General features: G+C 45.2%; 1 protein-coding gene across 1 annotated transcript in view; it reads right to left on the bottom strand.

The window, feature by feature from the left end:
* corin (corin, serine peptidase) overlaps window positions 1-21,598 on the bottom strand; it is a 398,949-nt gene that overhangs the window by 65,871 nt on the left and 311,480 nt on the right. The window contains exons 9-12 of the mRNA XM_070870145.1: window positions 4,244-4,366; window positions 3,173-3,280; window positions 2,609-2,840; window positions 1,494-1,639 (exon numbers count right to left, since the gene is read on the bottom strand). Of these exons, the coding sequence (XP_070726246.1) occupies window positions 1,494-1,639; window positions 2,609-2,840; window positions 3,173-3,280; window positions 4,244-4,366 (609 nt within the window). The remainder of the gene's footprint in view (window positions 1-1,493; window positions 1,640-2,608; window positions 2,841-3,172; window positions 3,281-4,243; window positions 4,367-21,598) is intronic.

Below are 21,598 nucleotides of genomic sequence, written 5' to 3'. Positions count from 1 at the left end.
GCAGGTCAGGTCGGGGGGAGCGCGGGTCGGGGTCGGGAGCGCAGGTCAGGTCGGTGGGGCGGAGGGAGGTCGGTTCGGTTCGGGTCGGAGAGGGAGGGAGGGAGAGGGAGGTCAGGTCGGGTGGGAGGTGGGGGGGGGGGGGAAGCGCGGGTCGGGTTGGGTTGGGTCGGGTCCGGTCCGGGTGGGGGGGGGGGTGATCGCGGGTCGTGTTGGGTCGGGTCGGGTCCGGGTGCGGGGGGGGGCGTCGGGAGCGCGGGTCGGGTCGGGGGGGTGGTGGGAGGGAGGTCGGTTCGGGTCGGGGGGGAGGGAGGGAGGGCGGGAGAGGGAGGTCAGGTCGGGTGGGGGGGGGGGGGGGTCGGTCCGGGGGCGGGAAGCGGGAGTCGGGTCGGGTCGGGAGGAAGCAGGAGCTGGGCGTGGGAGGCAGCCTTATGCACACAGCCCCAGTGAGGCCATTCGGCCAGGGCTAGGGGCTGCGTGCTTCGGGCCCCTCCCACACAGTTTTGGGCGCCTGGAGCTACTGCACATGCGCACCCACTGTAGCGCGCATGTGCAGAGGTCCCGGCACTGTTTTCAGCACCAGGCTCTGCCCCGAACTGCTCGTGCTGCGCCGCGCCTGACTCAAGAGGACCAGCAGGGAGCCGGAGAATCTGTACGTTTTTTTTAGGCGCACTTTGTGGCGCGAAAAACGGGTGTCCAGGTTGGGACTGCGCCGTTCTAGGCGCGGCCCGAAACTTGGGCCCAATATCTCCTTCTTTGGCTCAGTGTCAATTTTTGTCTGATTACGCTTATGTGAAGTGTCTTGGGATGTTTTAATATGTTATACAAATGCAAGTTATTGTTTGTTCAAAAGAGGCAACTACCAAGCTTAGGACAAGTGTCCAAGATGAACAGAAGTTTCATTGTGCACTTTATGAATGCAAGTTGTTCTTATTGCTATAGTAAATATAGTGTGCAGGGTTCCAAGCTTCATCATAATTGATGCTGAATTGATTGAGCCCACCTGGGGCGCAGCTATAGGTATGCCTGGGTTAGACGGAGGAAAATCAGCTTTTTATCCCACCTTATGACCTCTACTGGAAAGGGTGCATGATGGTGACACACAATTTCCGTCTTCATTACTTGGGCGGTACTCTGGCGGAGCAGCTTGCCTGCCCACTATAGAACCTGTCTGATTTTCATTGCCTTTGAAATCAAAGGAATAAAATTCAAACGAGTTAATTAATGGGCTAGGGTGAGGGGAAGGGGAACGGTGATGTGCTCAACCAGGTTACTGCCCATGTGCTGGAGATGAAAAGTACTCCTCACTGTTTAAACTTACAGATAAAGAATGGCCACTTGGGGGAGGTACTGCGGTCAGCTGGAACTTTACCCCAGCAAGAGCCCACTTCTTCAGGCGAGAAAATATATACAGCTTGAGAGGTGAGACTAAAAGTAGAATTATAGTATAGCTGCAACTTAATGTTATTCTTAAAGCCTACAAGGTCAGTACTAACCTTCCACATTCTCATCAGGCATCAGACATGTCTTGTTGTCAGAGGTTTCCCTGGGGAACTGTCTGCAGTCTGTGTCCTCTGGCCACTGCAGTCCAACCATGCTCAGTACTGTCTCACAATGTTCCTTGGCGTCTTCACACAGGGATCTTATTAAAATAATAACACAAAAATATTGAACATTAATTAAAATGTTATAAAATAAGAATGACTTTCCCATAAAAAAAAATAATGGAGGAGAGACTTATTTAACACTAAACGAGGTTGCATGCTTTTTCCTCTTATTAGTTGAATATAATGGCTCCCAAAAACTTGACCTAGATACGGTTTTAATGGAAAATAGGAACAGGACATTTTGTTAATCAAGTCTGTTCTGCCACTTTGTTAGTCATGACAGTCCTTTTCATATCCCTTACCACTCTTACAACAACAACAACTTGTATTTATATAGCACCTTTAATGTAATGAAATGTCCCAAAGTGCTTCACAAGAGTATTATCAAATTTAAAAATGTGACACTGAGCCACATAGGAGAAATTAGGTCAGTGCTTGGTCAAAGAGATAGGTTTTAAGGAGCGTCTTGAAGGAGGAAAGAGAAGTAGGGAGGCGGAGAGGTTTAGGCAGGGAATTCCAGAGCTTAGGGCCTAAGCAACAGAAAGCACGGCCACTAATGGTTGAGTGATTATAATCAGGGATGCTCAAGAGGGCAGAATTAGAGTAAGTATCCCAAGTATCTATATGCCTGAATTGAAGATGAAGACAATTAAAAGGATGTAGAAATGTATTACTATGGAATCTTCTGGTGTCAAGCAAATTGATTTTGCTGATATAATAATTGCTTGGCGCATCCATATCTGTTATGTTGCTTTATTCACCCCAACATTTTGCACAGAACATTAATGACCACTATGGCAGTCTTGGATTGTGGTTGTGAGAAAACGATCTAATGAAACCTACAAAAGCAGAAAAGGTACAAAGTCTGCCAGAGTTGTTATGCAACCTACTCTTACTGGATTATTACAGGTATTTTTTGCAAAAATTCTTGACTGAAATAGTGCTTTCCATTAGTCATGCTAACCAATAAGTATTTGTCGAATAGAGAAGACACTCTGCATTACCTGCAAGGTGGGACCCGTTGATTAGTCTCATAGTCACACTTTGGTACAAGAATGGTGCATGCAAAGAACATGAGGTACTTGTAACAATTAGTCTGAACGAGGGTGGGAAAGAGTGAAAATTCCCAGCTGATGGATGCCTCCTTCTGGTTCCGATGGCCCAGGTAATTAGGGTAGATAGTGGAGTTGTACGGCTGATTCATACAGAGCTCAAGATTTATGGGCTCACATTTACCTGGAAGAGGGAAGAACATTTAAATGGATTTTCTTTCAAGATGCTCACATTTTAAATTATTGATCTTGGCAAAATGGCTGTAGACTAAATATTAGACATACCGACTAGATTTGTAAGATAAAAATAATACCAAGTCATGCTGTCTCTAAAATGAAACCAGGTTCTGTAATGCTTTATTACAACATTGTATGATGCACTGGCGTGATGGACACATTTTGCAAACTTTATTTGTACTTGTGGTCAAAAGTAAGTAAACTTTGGTTGAGTGGTGTTGCACTGTGATCTATGCATCTTTTGGAATAATTTGATCCAACAGCACTGGTCTAACTTACTGCAGTTAATTCTACTGTTTTGAGCTGCACAACTAGAACTTCCATTGCACGGGTCAGTACAGGAATTTTCAGCACAGGATAAATCACCTTCCTTACAGGGGCTCTGATCTGCTGGAGCAAACAGAAAACACAAATGTGATTACTGTTTTTAATTCTCCTCCTTCCCAAAGTAAGTCCTTGTGCATCCTTTATCAGGAGATCAAGTTGGTCCTGTCCATCCATAGTCCATGCTGCACTTTGGTCAACCAATCTCAATTCAACCTTTAATAGCACAGGAAAGGAACCCTATTTTCTCCTTGTCATTTCAAGTGGTTTTCCAGGGTTGGGCAGCTTAAGATTGTCCCACGGGATAGCCTGAAATGCTAACTATTAGCACATTAGAACATTCATTTACAGCAGAATATCTGACTTATTACAAGATACAGGATAATAGTAATCCAGAGGTTTGAACTAATGATCTGGAGACAAGAGTTCAAATCCCACAACAGTAGCTGGGGAATTTAAATACAATTAATTAAATAAATTTGGAATAAATAGCTTAATACGCATAAAAATTCATAGCAAATTCTAACTTTGAAAACAAGATATTTACACAGTCTAAGCTTTTGGAGATAATTAACAGATTAATATTCCCAATAGTGCAATACTAAATCATAACAGAACCAGGCTTCCATAGAAGGCAACTGGAAAAAATGTTTTTTACATACTTGTAATCAATACGATCAATGTTTGAGGGTTTTCTGTTTATTTAGGAAAAGTCATAACAACATTGATTGTTTTAGTTCATTCTGGAGGTTTAATCTCCTTTGCAAGGGTACAAAATAATTTTACACAAATGTGTTAACCAGTGCACCACTAAAGCAAATTGAAACCCCTGAAGTCAAATAAAATGACTTTTTTCACAATCACTAAAATCTCTTCTGCATGATAATCAATTAGTTGGCTTTAGAATCAATTACATTTCATCGCAGGATTAAATTCTGGTTAACTGCATGAATGATTTCCTCCTTTCAAGTTGTGGGAATTCCAGCTTTCTCAATTGTTTGTACAGCATTAAGAAGAATTACAAACCATGAGATTTGGAACAGTTTCGCTCATCACTCCAGTCTTCACAATCATTTTCACCGTCACAGTGGAAAATGCTTGGAATACATCGGCCATTACTGCATTCCATTAGACCCTGGCTCTTGCAAGCTGGAAAACAATTTTAATTATTTTAAAATGTTAAAATATTACATTAAAATGAATTTATTTTTAACAACATTTAAAGACCATTTGTTCCAATGTGAAATAGAGTAAGAAGTGAACTCATGAATACGAATGAGGTCTCACACACTGTGATGCAAGAAATAAATACAGTGGTGAAGGAAGTCCCTGGATATAAAAGACTGTTGATAGCTTTACTAACAAAAAGATGTATTGGAGCTAGATGACTGATAGGACTGTAGGGAACTTCCATGGACTCTTAATGTGGGCATTTCAAAGGGAATTCAAAACTATTTCTTTAAGAAAATAAAGGATACCAGGATAAAGAACTACAAGGAAAAGGAAAAGGAAATGGCATGGAAAATAATTTGTACAATGCTAGGTATATAAACCACCAAGCCCTGGTGACACGCACCCTAGGATGTTGAAATAAGTCAGACAGAAGATAGCAGAGGTTCTGGCCACAATTTTCCAATCCTCCTTAAATATGTAAATTGTGCCATAGGACTGGAGAGTAGTTAATGTAACATCCTTGCTCAAATGGGTAACTATAGAGCATTTAGTCTAATTTAAGTTGTGGACAAACTGTTAGAATTTAAATTCTTTAGAATTCAGGAGATAATTTAGGGAGCATTTAGAAATGCATGGGTTAATCAAGGACAGTCAGCATGGATTTGTAAAAGGCAAGTTTTGCTTTACACGTTTAATAGAGCTTTTTGAAGAAATGACTAATTGGAGATATAAAGGGAATGCATCTAATATACTGCATCTAATGTAGTACATATGACTTTTCAGAAGGCTTTTGATAAGATGTCTCACAAGAGGCTTGTTAGAAAAATTCAGGCATGTGGTATAAGATGAAAATTAGCAGCTGTGCTGTAAGTTGGTTGATGGACAGGAAACCAAGTGTTAGGGTTAATGGGTGTTGTGAAGAAAGATTAGAAGTAATGTACTCCAGGGATCAGTGCTGGGTCTAATTTTGTTCTTGGTACATATAAATGAATTGGGCATAGGGAATATCAATATCAAAATTTGCTGACAACACAAAAGTAGGGAGTTCAGTAAAGAGTTAAGAGTGAGGAAAAGAGTGTTTGAAGACCAGTCCCTCAAAACTGCCACCAGGTTCATGGTCTACAGGGCTGTAGTAATACCCGCCCTCCTGTGTGGCTCAGAGACATGGACCATGTACAGTAGACACCTCAAGTCGCTGGAGAAATATCACCAATGATGTCTCCGCAAGATCCTGCAAATCCCCTGGGAGGACAGACGCACCAACATTAGCGTCCTCGACCAGGCCAACATCCCTAGCATTGAAGCACTGACCACACTTGATCAGCTACGCTGGGCAGGCCACAATGTCCGCATGCCAGACACGAGACTCCCAAAGCAAGTGCTCTACTCGGAACTCCTTCACGGCAAACGAGCCAAAGGTGGGCAGAGGAAACGTTACAAGCACACCCTCAAAGCCTACCTGATAAAGTGCAACATCCCCACTGACACCTGGGAATCCCAAGCCAAAGATCGCCCTAAGTGGAGGAAGTGCATCTGGGAGGGTGCTGAGCACCTCGAGTCTCATTGCCGAGAGCATGCAGAAATCAAGCGCAGGCAGCGGAAAGAGCGTGCGGCAAATCTGTCCCACCCACCCTTTCCCTCAACGACTATCTGTCCTACCTGTGACAGGGACTGTGGTTCTTGTATTGGACTGTTCAGCCACCTAGGGACTCATTTTAAGATTGGAAGCAAGTCTTCCTTGATTCTGAGGGACTGTCTATGATGATGATGAGGAGGAGGAGGACTGTAAAATACCTCAGGATGACAGACAGGTTACAGAACGGGTAGACAGGTGGTAAATGCAATTTAATGTGGAAAAGTGTGAGGTAATACATTTTGGGAGGAAAAGCAAAGAATAGGAGATTACACTCAATGGAAAAATGCTGGAGTGTGTGAAGTAACAAAGTGATCTAGGAATTCAAATTCATCATTTTCTCAGAATGTGATTGCAGGTCAATGAAGACATAATAAAAAGACCAACAGCATTTTGAGTTTCATAAATAGGTTTCATACAGTACAAGAATAAAGAAGTAATGATAAGTTTGTAGAAAACATTAATTAATCACAGTTAGAATATTGTGTGTAGTTTTGGGTGTCCCATTATAGAAAGGACATTAAAGCCAAAAAGAGTTTAGATTCAATGATGGCAGGGATGGAAAAATGTAATTACGAGGGCAGACTTGAAATATTGGGACTATTTCCACTGGTGTAAAGAAAGCTAAGAAGAGACATATTAGAGGTTTTAAAGTTAAGAAGCATTTTGATAACGTGACTAGTGAAAGACTATTTTCTCTGGTCAGTGTCAAGGGGTCAACTTAAAATTGTCACTAAGATAGTAAGGAAAGAGACAGAAGAAATGTCTTTGCACAGAGGGCTTTTGGACATTGAACACTGCCACACAAAGTGATTTAAGGAGAGAGCAGTAAATATTTGAAGAAAAAATTGGAATAATATTTGAAGCAGAGGATGATATAGGGCTATGGAGAGAGAGGGAGCCCATAAGATTAGGTCTAGTTTATCCAGCAGAGTCGGCTTGAGCAGTGGTGCAGCAGGAAGGGATTCAAATTCCTGGGGCGTTGGAACCGGTTCTGGGGGAGGTGGGACCAGTACAAACCGGACGGTCTGCACCTAGGCAGGACCGGAACCAATGTCCTAGGGGGAGTGTTTGCTAGTGCTGTTGGGGGGGAGTTAAACTAATATGGCAGGAGGATGGGAACCAATGCAGGGAGCAAGAGGGAAACAAAAAGGAGACAAAAGCAAAAGACAGAAAGGAGATGGTAAAAGTGGAGGGCAGAGAAACCCAAGGCAAAAAACAAAAAGGGCCACTGTACAGCAAAATTCTAAAGGGTCAAGGTGTAATAAAAAGGCAAGCATGAAAGCTCGGTGCCTCAATGCAAGGAGTATTCGGAACACAGAAGAGGGCTCTGAGCTAGTTAGAATGGATGAGAGCTCAGATAAACATGATCCCAAAAAAGAATGCAAAAGGCAAGAGGCAACAGAGCAGAGTAGCACTGGGGTAAGTGTAAACCACAAGGTGATAGGAAGGGACAATATGTATGAATATAAAGGGGCTGCAGGAGGGGTCAAAACTAAAAATTATGGTTTAAAAACTGGTATTAAAACACTCTACCTAAACGCACGCAGCATTCGAAATAAAGTAAATGAGTTGACGGCACAAATCATTAAAAATGGGTATGATTTGGTGGCCATTACAGAAACGTGGTTGCAGGGTGGCCAAGACTGGGAATTAAACATACAGGGGTATCTGACAATTCGGAAAGATAGACAAAAAGGGAAAGGAGGTGGGTTGCTCTGTTAATAAAGGAAGATATCAGGGCAGTTGTGAGAGACGATATTGGCTCTAATGAACAAAATGTTGGATCATTGTGGGTGGAGATTAGAGATAGTAAGGGGAAAAAGTCACTGGTGGGCATAGTTTATAGGCCCCCAAATAATAACTTCACGGTGGGGCGGGCAATAATCAAGGGAATAATGGAGGCATGTGAAAAAGGAACGGCAGTAATCATGGGGGATTTTAACCTACATATCGATTGGTCAAATCAAATCGCACGGGGTAGCCTTGAGGAGGAATTCATAGAATGCATACGGGATTGTTTCTTAGAACAGTATGTTACAGAACCTACAAGGGAGCAAGCGATCTTAGATCTGGTCCTGTGTAATGAGACAGGAATAATAAACGATCTCCTCGTAAAAGATCCTCTCGGAATGAGTGATCACAGTATAGTTGAATTTGTAATACAGGTTGAGGGTGAGGAAGTAGTGTCTCAAACGAGCATACTATGCTTAAACAAAGGGGACTACAGTGGGATGAGGGCAGAGTTGGCTAAAGTAGACTGGAAACACAAACTAAATGGTGGCACAATTGAGGAACAGTGGAGGACTTTTAAGGAGCTCTTTCATAGTGCTCAACAAAAATATATTCCAGTGAAAAAGAAGGGTGGTAAGAGAAGGGATAACCAGCCGTGGATAACCAAGGAAATAAAGGAGTGTATCAAATTAAAAACCAATGCGTATAAGGTGGCCAAGGTTCGTGGGAAACTAGAAGATTGGGAACATTTTAAACAACAGCAAAGAATGTCTATGAAAGCAATAAAGAAAGGAAAGATAGATTACGAAAGTAAACATGCGCAAAACATAAAAACAGATAGTAAAAGCTTTTACAGATATATAAAACAGAAAAGAGTGACTAAAGTAAATGTTGGTGCCTTAGAAGATGAGAAGGGGGATTTAATAATGGGAAATGTGGAAATGGCTGAGACTTTAAACAATTATTTTGCTTCGGTCTTCACAGTGGAAGACACAAAAACCATGCCAAAAATTGATGGTCACAGGAATGTGAGAAGGGAGGACCTTGAGACAATCACTATCACTAGCGGGGTAGTGCTGGACAGGCTAATGGGACTCAAGGTAGACAAGTCCCCTGGTCCTGATGAAATGCATCCAGGGTATTAAAAGAGATGGCGGAAGTTATAGCAGCTGCACTCGTTATAATCTACCAAAATTCTCTGGACTCTGGGGAGGTACCAGCGGATTGGAAAACAGCTAATGTAACGCCTCTGTTTAAAAAAGGGGGCAGATAAAAGGCAGGTAACTATAGGCCGGTTAGTTTAACATCTGTAGTGGGGAAAATGCTTGAAGCTATCATTAAGGAAGAAATAGCAGGACATCTAGATAGGAATAGTACAATCAAGCAAATGCAACATGGATTCATGAAGGGGAAATCATGTTTAACTAATTTACTGGAATTCTTTGAGGATATAACGAGCATGGTGGATAGAGGTGTACTGATGGATGTGGTGTATTTAGATTTCCAAAAGGCATTCGATAAGGTGCCACACAAAAGGTTACTGCAGAAGATAAAGGTACCCGGAGTCAGAGGAAATGTATTAGCATGGATAGAGAATTGGCTGGCGAGCAGAAAGCAGAGAGTCGGGATAAATGGGTCCTTTTTGGGTTGGAAATCGGTGGTTAGTGGTGTGCCACAGGGATCGGTGCTGAGACCACAACTGTTTACAATATACATAGATGACTTGGAAGAGGGGACAGAGTGTAGTGTAACAAAATTTGCAGATGAAACAAAGATTAGTGGAAAAGCGGGTTGTGTAGAGGACACAGAGAGGCTGCAAAGAGATTTAGATAGGTTAAGCGAATGGGCTAAGGTTTGGCAGATGAAATACAATGTCGGAAAGTGTGAGGTCATCCACCTTGGGAAAAAAAACAGTAAAAGGGAATATTATTTGAATGGGGAGAAATTACAACATGCTGCAGTGCAGAGGGAACTGGGGGTCCTTATACATGAATCCCAAAAAGTTAGTTTGCAGGTGCAGCAGGTAATCAGGAAGGCGAATGGAATCTTGGCGAGAGGGTTAGAGTACAAAAGCAGGGAGGTCCTGCTGCAATTGTATAGGATATTGGTGAGGCCGCACTTGGAGTACTGCGTGCAGTTTTTGTCACCTTACTTAAGGAAGGATATACTAGTTTTGGAGGGAGTACAGAGATGATTCACTAGGCTGATTCCGGAGATGAGAGGGTTACCTTATGATGATAGATTGAGTAGACTGGGTCTTTACTCGTTGGAGTTCAGAAGGATGAGGGGTGATCTTATAGAAACATTTAAAATAATGAAAGGGATAGACAAGATAGAGGCAGAGAGGTTGTTTCCACTGGTCGGGGAGACTAGAACTAGGGGGCACAGCCTCAAAATATGGGGGAGCCAATTTAAAATCGAGTTGAGAAGGAATTTCTTCTCCCAGAGGGTTGTGAATGTGTGGAATTCTCTGCCCAAGGAAGCAGTTGAGGCTAGCTCATTGAATGTATTCAAATCACAGATAGTTAGATTTTTAACCAATAAGGGAATTAAGGGTTACGGGGACGGGCGGGTAAGTGAAGCTGAGTCCACGGCCAGATCAGCCATGATCTTATTGAATGGCGGAGCAGGCTCGAGGGGCTGGATGGCCTACTCCTGTTCCCAATTCTTATGTTCTTATGATGAGCCAAATCGCCTCCTTCTATGCAGCTAATGACCTCATTTTAGTAGTTATCTGAAAGACAGCCAGAGTATAATTGTAGAAGTCAGATACTATACTTTTTATCATTTACTATAAGCTGGCTAATTTCTCAATCAATGCTGACATCGTCACTATAATTCTGAGGCTGTTTGTGATGTGTCTGTGACTCCTCTCAGCTTCCTGATTCTCCTCGCTTCCAGGTCACAGCTCTTTTTCAAAAAGTGTAATTTAAAATTAATAACAAAGTTGCTTCATCTTATCCTAAGATACTTTTAAAAAATTCTGCCATTGAGCAGGGCTCCGGCCTTAAATACAAGAATGGAATAGTTTTAAATACCATTAGATTTTATTCCTGTACATGATAGTGTAGCTATTGTTGGTGCCTTTTACAGGCATTGTATTCAGAATTACACAGACAGAAGACAAAGTAGAAATAACACATTAACAGGAATATGTTCAGGCTACAGAGTTCGCATCAACTATTTCTCTTTTATAAAAAAAAGTGTCACCTATTTCAGTCATGGATCACCCCATATTACAGTTTACAAACACTCTGTGTACAAGCTCTTAACAAAATGTTTAATTATGGTGAAAAGTAGACGGAATATTTATTGCAAAATGGTGGTTGACTAGGAATGTCTGCCATTTATTATGAATGACTCAATAAGCAGACAGAATCTGAATTGCTTAATGTTTGATCCCTGTTTCTATTTGCTTTCGTTGTTTAGACTCAAAACGTGCAACTCAAACCACAACCGCTATATTCAGCAAAATGCTACGGATTACTTAACTGCTGCTAAAGAAAACACCCACCAGCAAACTGAGCTTGACTCTGTTGGTAACATTCTCACCTCTGAGTTCAAGCCCTAGTCTAGGATATGATTACATAAGGGCTGGTTTTATGAAATGGGACTCCCAATGGGGAATCTTGTCTAGTGTGAGCACATATAGGGAATGAGGCTCTTAACCAGGAGCCCGATTTCATAAAATGTGAAACAGATTTGAATATCTCATCATTTTAAAGAAATCCTTTGAAGTAGTTAGGCATTTTAGGGTATAGAGAAATTTACTGACTAAAGTGTAGTGGGTGAAGGAGATTATTACTATATAAAAAGGATTTACTTTGATTGTCATTTACATTGCTGAAGATTTACTTCTGTAATTTTCTTCTTAGGCAGTCCCCCGGAGTGGAGAATGATTTGCTTCCACACTAAAATGAGTTCTAAGATGACTGATGAGACCAATGCGGAATCTATAGTCTCTGTCACAGGTGGGGCAAATGGTGGTTGGAGGGATGCGTGGATGGGATGCTTGATTTGTTGTCCGCTCCTTCCGCCTTTTGTGCTTGGCTTCCTCGTGCTCCCAGCGAAGAGACTCAAAGTGTTCAGTACCTTCTCGGATGCTCCTCCTCCACTTTGACCGGTCTTGGGCCAGGGATTCCCAATAGTCAGTGGGGTGTTGCATTTTTTTCAAGGAGGCTTTGAGGGTGTCTTTGAAGCATTTTCTCTGTCCTCCTGGGATTCGTCTGCTGTGTCGTAGCTCGGAGTAGAGTGCTTGTTTCAGGAATCTAGCATTGGGCATGTGGACAATGTGGTCTGCCCACTGGAGCTGGTCAAGCGTAGTCAATGCCTCGATGCTGGGGATGTTGGCCTGAGAGAGAACGCTGATGTAGGTGCGCCTATCCTGCCAATGAATTTGCAGGGTTGGTGGTACTTCTCCAGTGCTTTGAGGCGCATACTATACATAGTTCATGGCCTCAAAATTCACGGTCCCTTTATTGCCCGTTTGCGGCGGCTATTCGTCAAAATCGAATGGCCGATGCTTTGGGCTCAACTGGCCCGGGGGGGTTTAGCAGCGTTGTGGGCCACCGCCATGATCAACCGACTCTCATGGTGGTGTGAGGTTTGTGGCAGTAGTGATGCGGTAAAAGTGCGCACCTCACTTTCAGCGTGAAAAAGCTGGCCCTTCAGCTGTCTGTGCCACCGCCAGCTTTTAGGGCCAGTGCAGAGTGGTAGAGATCTCGGCGCCTTGGGAGCGGAGAGAGACAAGAAGGTAAGATCCAAACCTGAGGATAGGTCGGATGCTCTCCAAAGTCCTCGAAGTAATAGCAGCTGAGTCAGTCTCATAGAGAAGTCCGGTAAGAGATCATCTGGGGGAGATCAGCGAGCTCTGGATGGGGGAGATCCCAGAGCCAGCTCCGAATTGCTCAACAACAAGTCCAGGATTATAAAATAACCGTAAACCAGGTTCTAGAGGGTAATCTCCCCAATACATTGCCAAATGTAGAAGATTTGTTCAAAACACTAACAGGTGGTCAAATCTTCTCAAAGTTGGATCTAACAAATGCCTATTTAAAACTTGAACTAGATGAGGAGTCCAAGTCATGCTTGACTTTAAATACTCACTAGGCCTATATCAATTTAATAGGCTACTATTTGGAGTGTCTTCCACCCCGGCATATTCCATGGGGTGATGAACCAGATTTTGCAAGGTATTGAAGGGGTAGTATGCTATTTAGATGACATACTAATTTCAGCACCAAACAGGCATATTCATAATACCATATTGAATGAAGTCCTCAAATGGCTAGAGAAGCACAGAGTACGAGTGACTGTTCGCAAGTGTGAGTTATCTCAAAACTCAGTGGAGTACTTAGGGTCATTATCATAGGCAGTCCCTCGAAATCGAGGAAGAGTTGCTTCCACTCTAAAAGTGAGTTCTCAGGTGACTGAACAGTCCAATGCGGGAATTACAGTCTCTGTCACAGGTGAGACAGACAGTCATTGAAGGAAAGGGTGGGCGAGAATGGTTTGCCGCACGCTCCTTCCGCTGCCTGCGCTTGTTTTCTGCATGCTCTCGGCGACGAGACTCGAGGTGCTCAACACCGTCCCAGATGCACTCCTCCACTTAGGGCGGTCTTTGGCCAGGGATTCCCAGGTGTAGGAGGGAATGTTGCATTTTATCAAGGAGGCTTTGAGGGTGTCCTTGAAACGTTTTCTCTGCCCGCCTGGGGCTCGCTTGCTGTGTAGGAGTTCCGAGTAGAGTGCTTGCTTTGGGAGTCTTGTGTCAGGCACGCGAACAATGTGGCCTGCCCAACGGAGCTGGTCGAGTGTGGTCAGTGCTTCGATGCTGGGGATGTAGGCCTGATGGAGGATGCTAACGTTGGTGCGTCTGTCCTCCCGGGGGATTTGCAGGATCTTGCGGAAACATCATTGGTGGTATTTCACCAGCAATTTGAGGTGTCTACTGTATATGATCCACGTTTCTGAGCCATACAGGAGGGCTGATATCACTACAGCGCTGTAGACCGTGAGTTGGACGACGCTTGCATCTGCGCACATTCAGAGACTGAACTCCAAGTCATAGTCAACATCTTCCCTGAGGCGTACGAAAGCGTGGGTCTTACACTAAACATCCGTAGACAAAGATGGTTTACATCCAACCAAGGGAAAGCTGGATGCAATCAGAAATGCACCCACTCTCAAGAATGTCACTAAACTTCGATCATTTTGAGGTCTTTTGAACTATTATGGGAAGTTCCTACCAAATTTGGTTGCAGTGTTACATCCACTGAATGAACTATTGAAAAAAACAGGTCCATTGGAAGTGGTCAGAAGAATGCGATATAGCATTCAAGGAGTGTAAAAGCCAATTGGTAGAGAGCACCATGTTGGTTCTCTATGACGTATCGAAGGAGATCAAGCTAACATGTGACACCTCTCCATATGGAGCTGGGGCAGTGATCTCTCATGTACTACATAGTGAGGAGGAGAAACCAATTGCTTTTGCTTCACACACTCTCAGTGCGAGTGAGCGTAATTATGCGCAAATCGAAAGGGAAGCTTTGGCATTAATTTTTGGGGTCAAGAAGTTCCACAAATACTTGTATGGTTGTAATTTTACCATCAATACTGATCATAAATCCTTGACAGCAATCCTCCATCCAAAGTCCCCAGTTCCAATATTAGCTGCAGCCCGAATGCAGAGATGGGCTTTGAATTTGTCAGCATATTTGTATGATATTGAATACAAACGATCAGCTGATCACAGTAATGCTGATGCTATGTCTAAATTGCCTTCCCCATCACAAGTTACACCCGATAGTGAAGAACTGTTCTATTTTTCATACATTGATGAACTGCCAGTCACAGCTGAAGAGATTGGTAGAGCAACCAAACGTGACCCAGTTATGTCAAAGGTGTATGATTACATTGCAAATAGCTGGCCAAACCAGGTAACAGACAATGATATTCATCCATTCTTCATTCGTAGGAATGAATTATCAGTCGATAAAGATTGTATCATGTGGGGTGCAAGAGTGGTTATACCAAATAAATTCAGGTCCAAATTATTTGGAGATCTTCATGACCCATTCCTGGGAATGTGCTTGACCAATAGTGTTGTATGCAGTTACTTTGGTGACCAGGTCTAGATAAAGATATAGAGTACATTGTCGGTCAGTGTACGACATGTCAATCGGTAAGCAAGAAACCACCATCAGTACCATTACAGCCATGGAAATAGCCTCCCAGGGTGTGGCAAAGGCTACATATCAATTTTGTTGAGCTAGAAGGACAACAATTGTTCATTGTGATTGATAGCCATTCGAAGTGGGTCGAGGTGTTTCCAATGCGGAAAATAACAAGTAAAACATTAGACATTTTGCGAAGATTATTTTCTTCATTTGGCCTCCCAGAAGAAATTGTTTCTGATAATTGACCAGAATTTTGTTCAGAAGAATTTGCACAGTTCATGGTGTGAAACCGTAACACCCTGCTTCAAATGGTGCAGCAGAGCGCACTGTACAAATTGTAAATCATGCCCTCATCAAACAGATGTTAGATCCCTACTAAGGGAGTGCAGCGAAGGTTCACCAGACTGATTCCACGGATGGCTGGACTGTCATATGAGGAGAGACTGGATCAACTGGGCCTTTATTCACTGGAGTTTAGAAGGATGAGAGGGGATCTCATAGAAACGTATAAGATTCTGACGGGACTGGACAGGTTAGATGCGGGAAGAATGTTCCCGATGTTGGGGAAGTCCAGAACCAGGGGACATAGTCTTAGGATAAGGGGTAAGCCATTTAGGACTGAGATGAGGAGAAACTTCTTCACTCAGAGAGTTGTTAACCTCTGGAATTCCCTGCCGCAGAGAGTTGTTGATGCCAGTTCATTGGATATATTTAAGAGGGAGTTAGATATGGCCCTTACGGCTAAGGGGATCAAGGGGTATGGAGAGAAAGCAGGAAAGGGGAACTGAGGGAATGATCAGCCATGATCTTATTGAATGGTGGTGCAGGCTCGAAGGGCCGAATGGCCTACTCCTGCACCTATTTTCTATGTTTCTATGTTTCTATCCCAATCCAAAGAAACCGCAGTTGTCATTGGACCACAAATTGGCTAATTTTCTAATTATGTATTGTAATATTCCTCATACAACTACTGGTAGAACACCAGCAGAGTTGTTTCTCAAATGACAGCCACGAACCAGATTCTCGTTGTTAAATCCAAACTTGGTACAGTCCGTAGAGGAGAAACTATTAAGACAGAAAGAGAATCATGATAGAGGTGGAGTAAAAGAGAGAAGTGTGAAATTAAATCAGAAGGTGAAAGTGAAGAACCATCACTATAAATGGTTAAAGTGGTTACCAGGAAGAGTGGTGAAGATATGTGGTCCACGCACATATTTGGTCAAGATGTTTGATCATGGACAGGTTAGGTTTGTTCACATTGATCATATTTTACCTACAGACATGGAAGGAGTTGAAGGGTCATGAGGCGTTTGTTTATCCCGTGGGGTGAATCTCTAAGACACCAAACGAGCTCATTTTTAATAGAGAAGCCAACCCCATGGAGATGGCGTTCTTCTTCTGGTTTGCCTTTTCAGAAGAAGGTGTATCCACCACCTTGTTCCTTGAGCTGACCTTCTCTTGCCCGCCGTGTCTCACTCAGAGTTGCAATGTCAATGTCGTAGCGTCTGAGTTCCCGGGCAATGATAGCAGTACGACATTCCGGTCTGTCGCTGTTGTGGTTGTCCACGAGGGTCCTGATATTCTAGTTCTGAACTTCATTTTAAAGGGCGGAATATGCCTGTGCGTGAATTCTTTTAACTTGGGGTGGCTGTTGCACACCAGCTACCACACGAACTTGACAGAGCAAGGTCTTACTCCAGTGGCAAGGGGATCCGAGACGATTGGAGACCAGGCTCTGCTGCATGGGCCTAGCACGCGCACACACACACACACACATACACGCACACACACACACACATTCCTACTGAACCCCTCCCTCCCTCCATCAGGTCCTCTCTCCCTGCTTTTCAGAGATCGCAGTGTAGGTGAGCACATTGATCTTGGAGTAGCTTGCGAATTTGTCCCTAAAATACTGACACTGTACCCCGGGCCCCCGCCGGCTCCAACTCCAGTGCACTGCTCTCCTGCGCTTTTCCGCTCTCTCTCCAGCCGCTCACGTTTTTGTCACTGGTTTTTAATGACCACGCGTATTCAAGCCTCGTGTCCCAACTAGGCTGCTGGCCGCAGCCTCCCGAGCTTGCTACTGGTCTCTGCTGAGCCTTCTCTGGGTCCTGACCTCGCTGCTGGCCTCGTGTCCCGACCCCCCTGCTGGTCCGTGCTGTACCTTCCCTGGGTCCCGACCTCGTTGATGGCGCTCCTCGCCACCCGCCAATTCCCGCCGATACTCTGATTCCTGCTTCCCGCCGGTTCCCGCTGCCCGTGGCCCCCTGGCCCCGGTGTTGCGTTTTTAACCATTTTACCAATTTCCTCGTCCCTGACCGCCCGATATCGTCGGATTGGAGATGCCCGGTTGTTGCGCCATTGCCATCTTGGCTGCCAAGGACATAGCTTCAGAAGAAGCTGTAGTGTTGTAATGCTTCTGTAATGTTGGACTGATGTCCTGCAGCATTTGTTCATTTACTGGTCAGTGAGAGATTTTACTGAGTTTGGCCCGTCAGGAGATTAATTACATTCATAGGGCTGAATTTTTGGCTCGCTTGTGCCTCTGTTAGCGCCCCAGAGGGGCGTTAAACGGTATTTCCAGGTGTTACGGCGAGCATCCAGCTTTTACCACCTGGCCAGCAAATTTGGCTCATGGTTTGCGGTGGTGCAAAAACTTACCGCCCCGACCTCTAGTTTCACTGAGATCATGACGTCAATTGTCGTGCAATGCTCTACTAGCACCCTGGATGCAAAATTAAGCCCTAACACCGCATTTAATTTCCGCCCCAGGAAATGTGTGAAAAACCAGGAGTTCTCAGGGTGCAGCAGGCGGGATTGGCAGTGTATTTAAATGGAGGGATGAGGCTCCTACATTGCAGGTCACATTGACTGCAACAGTTGCGCACATCATGCTGCGTGAAGCTCCGACTTGCAAATGGTACTTTTATCTGCCATTACCGTGCCCTTATAGTGTGAGTGAGAACATTTAATGGGGGCATTACTAGTTCGACAGCGAATCATGCTACATGCTATTGCCAGGCGGCGTTAAGCTGGGTAGAAGAGCTGTTGGCCATGTCGGCCCACGGATGAAGTGAGACCGAAGATGTGTGGGAGGAGGGCTTACCCCCCACGGGTTTACAGGCACCAACACTCATACCTCCAGCTCTATGATGAAAGGCAATCCAAGCTGTAGCGGCTGCAGTGAGGTAAATAATGACGACCTCAGGTAAGTGTGATTGCTTTTACTTTTCTTTTTTTTGCGATTTATGTTTAGATGGCGTGGGCTATGCATTGAGAATATTTTTGGTGTTTATTTTTCAGGTTTCTTTTCTCTCCCCAGGCCTCTCTTAGAGCGCTCCCAGGCCAGCTCTCTACCTCGGGATTTTCGCATGCTCAGCCGGCCTAGCACCCGAAGAGAGGTGTGTAACACCTCCCTTACCGCTCCGCCTCACGCTCAGGGCCCAGCTGTAAAGTTTTGTTGACTGAAGCGCAAACTTTTTCCAGGTGGTATCAAGACTGCCCCGTCGTCATAACGTCCCGAAATCCTAAAAGCCAATAATCCAGCCCAGAGAGTTAGTATGCAGCTACAACAAGCAATTAGGAAGGCAAATGGCATGTTGGCCGTTATTGCAAAGGGGTTGGAGTACAAGAGTAAAGAAGTCTTACTACAATTGTACAGAGCTTTGGTAAGATCACAACTGTTCACAGTTGTGGTCTCATTGGGCCCAAGTTTCCACATGATTTGCGCCTGATTTTTAGGAGCAACTGGTGGAGAACGGACTATCTTAGAAATCGCAATTCTCTACATTTTCTTTTCTGCAGTTCTAGTCAGGTAGAACAGTTCTACTTTGGAACAGAATTTTTTCTTCAAAAGGGGGCGTGTCCGGCCACTGACACCTGATTTGAAAGTTTCCACAGTGAAAACGTACTCCAAACTAAAGTAGAATGGAGCAAGTGAAGATTTTTGTAGAACTGAAAAAACCTGTTCTACACATTAAAAAATCAGGCGCAGGTTAAAAATTAGGCGTCCAGAATGAGGAGGGGGGGTTGGGGGAAGGGAAGTCATTAAATTCTATAATAAATCCTTATTTATACTTATACAAATATTATACAAATAAATCCAACCTGAATAAACATTTATAAGCAAAGAAAAGATTAAATAAACCATCTACCTATCTGTGTGAAAGTGCTTCAGGCAGGCCTTTCGGGACCGAAGGCTGAATGGGCCGGCCCGAGACTTCGGGCAGGGCCTGTCCCCAGCACCAGATTTACAGGTAGGTGGCGTCGGGCCGGGTCGGGTCAGGGAGGTTCGGTTCGGGGGGGGAGAGAGAGAGGGAGGGAGGGGGGGAGAGAGAGAGAGGGAGGGAGGGGGAGGGGAGAGAGAGAGAGGGAGGGAGGGGGGGTGAGAGAGAGAGGGAGGGAGGGGGGAGAGAGAGAGAGGGAGGGAGGGAAGGGGGAGAGAGAGGAGAGAGGGAGAGAGAGGAGAGAGGGAGGGGGCGGAGGGAGGGAGAGGGAGAGGGAGGGAGGGAGGGAGAGGGGGGAGGAGGGAGGGAGAGGGGGGAGGAGAGAGAGAGAGAGAGTGAGAGAGAGAGAGAGAGAGAGAGAGAGAGAGAGAGAGAGAGAGAGAGAGAGAGAGAGAGAGAGAGAGAGAGAGAGAGAGAGGGGGAGAGAGAGAGGGGCTAGGGAGGGAGAGAGAGAGGGGGGGAGAGAGAGAGAGAGAGGGGGGGAGGTCAGGTCAGATCCAGTCCGGGAGCGGGAGTCGGGTCGGGTCCAGTGGGGGGGGGGGGGTCGTGTCGGGGGGCGGGAGCGCGGGACGGGTCGGGTCCAGTCGGGGGGGCGGGAGCGGGAAGAGGAGCGCAGGTCAGGTCGGGTCAGTCGTGGAGGGGAGGGCGCGGGTGTCGGGTCTGGTCCAGAGGCGGGGTGGGGGGGGGGGCGGGGTGCGGGCGTCGGGTCTGGTCCGGAGGCAGGGGGGGGGCGGGGAGCGGGTGTCGGGCCTGGTCGGGGCGGGGGGGAGCGGGTGTCGGGTCTGGTCGGGGGCGGGGGGAAGCAGGAGCTGGCCGTGGGAGCAGCCTTATTCACGCAGCCCCAGTGAGGCCATTCAGCCAGGGCTAGGGGCTGCGTGCTTCGGGCCCCTCCCGCACAGTCCGGCGCCTGGAGCTACTGCACTTGCGTGCCCACTGTAGCGCGCATGTGCAGAGGTCCCGGCACTGTTTTCAGCGCAGGGTCCTGGCTCCGCCCCCCCACAGCTCGTGCTGGCTGCGACGAGGGCCAGAAGACCTGCAAGTAGGTGGAGAATACTGAGGATTTTTTTAGGCGCACTTTGTGGCGCGAAAAACGGGCGTCCAGGTCGGGACTGTGCCATTCTAGGCGCGTGTGGAAACTTGGGTCCCTTATCTGGGGAAGGATATACTTGCCTTAGAGTGGTGCCATGAAGGCTCACTTGATTAATTCCCGGGATGAGAGGGTTATGATTGGACATATACTCTCTGGTGTTTAGGAGAATGAGAGGTGATCTCATTGAGACATAAAAGTTTCTGAAAGAGGATTGACAGGGTAGATTCTGAGAGGTTGTCTCCCCTGGCTGGAGAGTCTAGAACTAGGGGCATAGTCTCAGAATAAGGGGTCGTCCATTTAAGACTGAGATGAGGAGGAATTACTTGACTCAGAGTGTTGTGAATCTTTGGAATTCTCTACCCCAACGGACTGTGGATACTGAATCGTTGAGTATATTCAAGGCTGAGATAGATAGATTTTTGGACTCTAAGGGAATGAATGGTTCTGGGGATCGGGCGGGAAAGTGGAAAGATGATCTTATTGAATGACGGAGGAGGCTCGAGGGGCAGTATGGTCTACTCCCGCTCCTAATTCTCATGTTCTTATATTCTTAGACCCTAAAGTCCAGCGAGCATAGCCCTGAAATTCCTTTGTTTTTTTAATGTAATTTTTGCAGAAAGGAGGTGAGGGGTTAAAGAATGAAGTGGGACCCAGATCAGCCATGTCTCCTCCCCATTTTACAACCACCAACAATTATGCAGGAAGTTGGAGCAGGTTGTTCTTGTACACATCTCTGCTCAGTGCTGACAACACTGGAAAAGATAGAACTGGCAGGATAACCTCAGGCATCCTAAATCCTACCAGTTCACCTCAGTTATCCCCAAAACATATTCAGTCATACTTTACATACCAGAACTTAATTCTGTGGAAGTAGGGCTTTAAAAGTCAATTTGCATGTGGTCATTTATTGTTACTGGATAAGCGACAAATTTAAATTCTCCTTTCAACGGCTAGCTCAGCCAACTCTGGGATGGTGCAGCAAGCTGATGGAATAAAATTCCTCACCCTTGTTGGGATGGACAACAATGCTGCACCAAAATGATGCAAGTGCCAACCAAAAATATGGAAATACGGCTAACCCCAGGATTTTGGACACTGTTGGAGCCATTTGGCAGGCGGAAGTTGTTCCCCACCAGACTTCCGGCAGTGCTGTAACCCACCATAAATTTGGGGGCTTATCTGTCAAGAACAGACTTGCCTTAGTTTTGGTGGTCTCCATAGTCCTCTGTCACTCACTAATTCGGTTTGCACATGAAGAACAGCTGCCATATAGAATTATATCCAGCAAGCATCAATGCCTTTAGGAGAGGTGGTGAGAAAATTGAGGTACAATATAGAATATTGACCTAC

The sequence above is a fragment of the Pristiophorus japonicus genome, chromosome 2, assembly GCF_044704955.1.
Source record: "Pristiophorus japonicus isolate sPriJap1 chromosome 2, sPriJap1.hap1, whole genome shotgun sequence".
Lineage (NCBI taxonomy): Eukaryota > Metazoa > Chordata > Chondrichthyes > Pristiophoridae > Pristiophorus > Pristiophorus japonicus.
The sequence above is the reverse complement of the archived record's forward strand: the minus strand, read 5'-3'. Positions and strand labels throughout refer to the sequence as shown.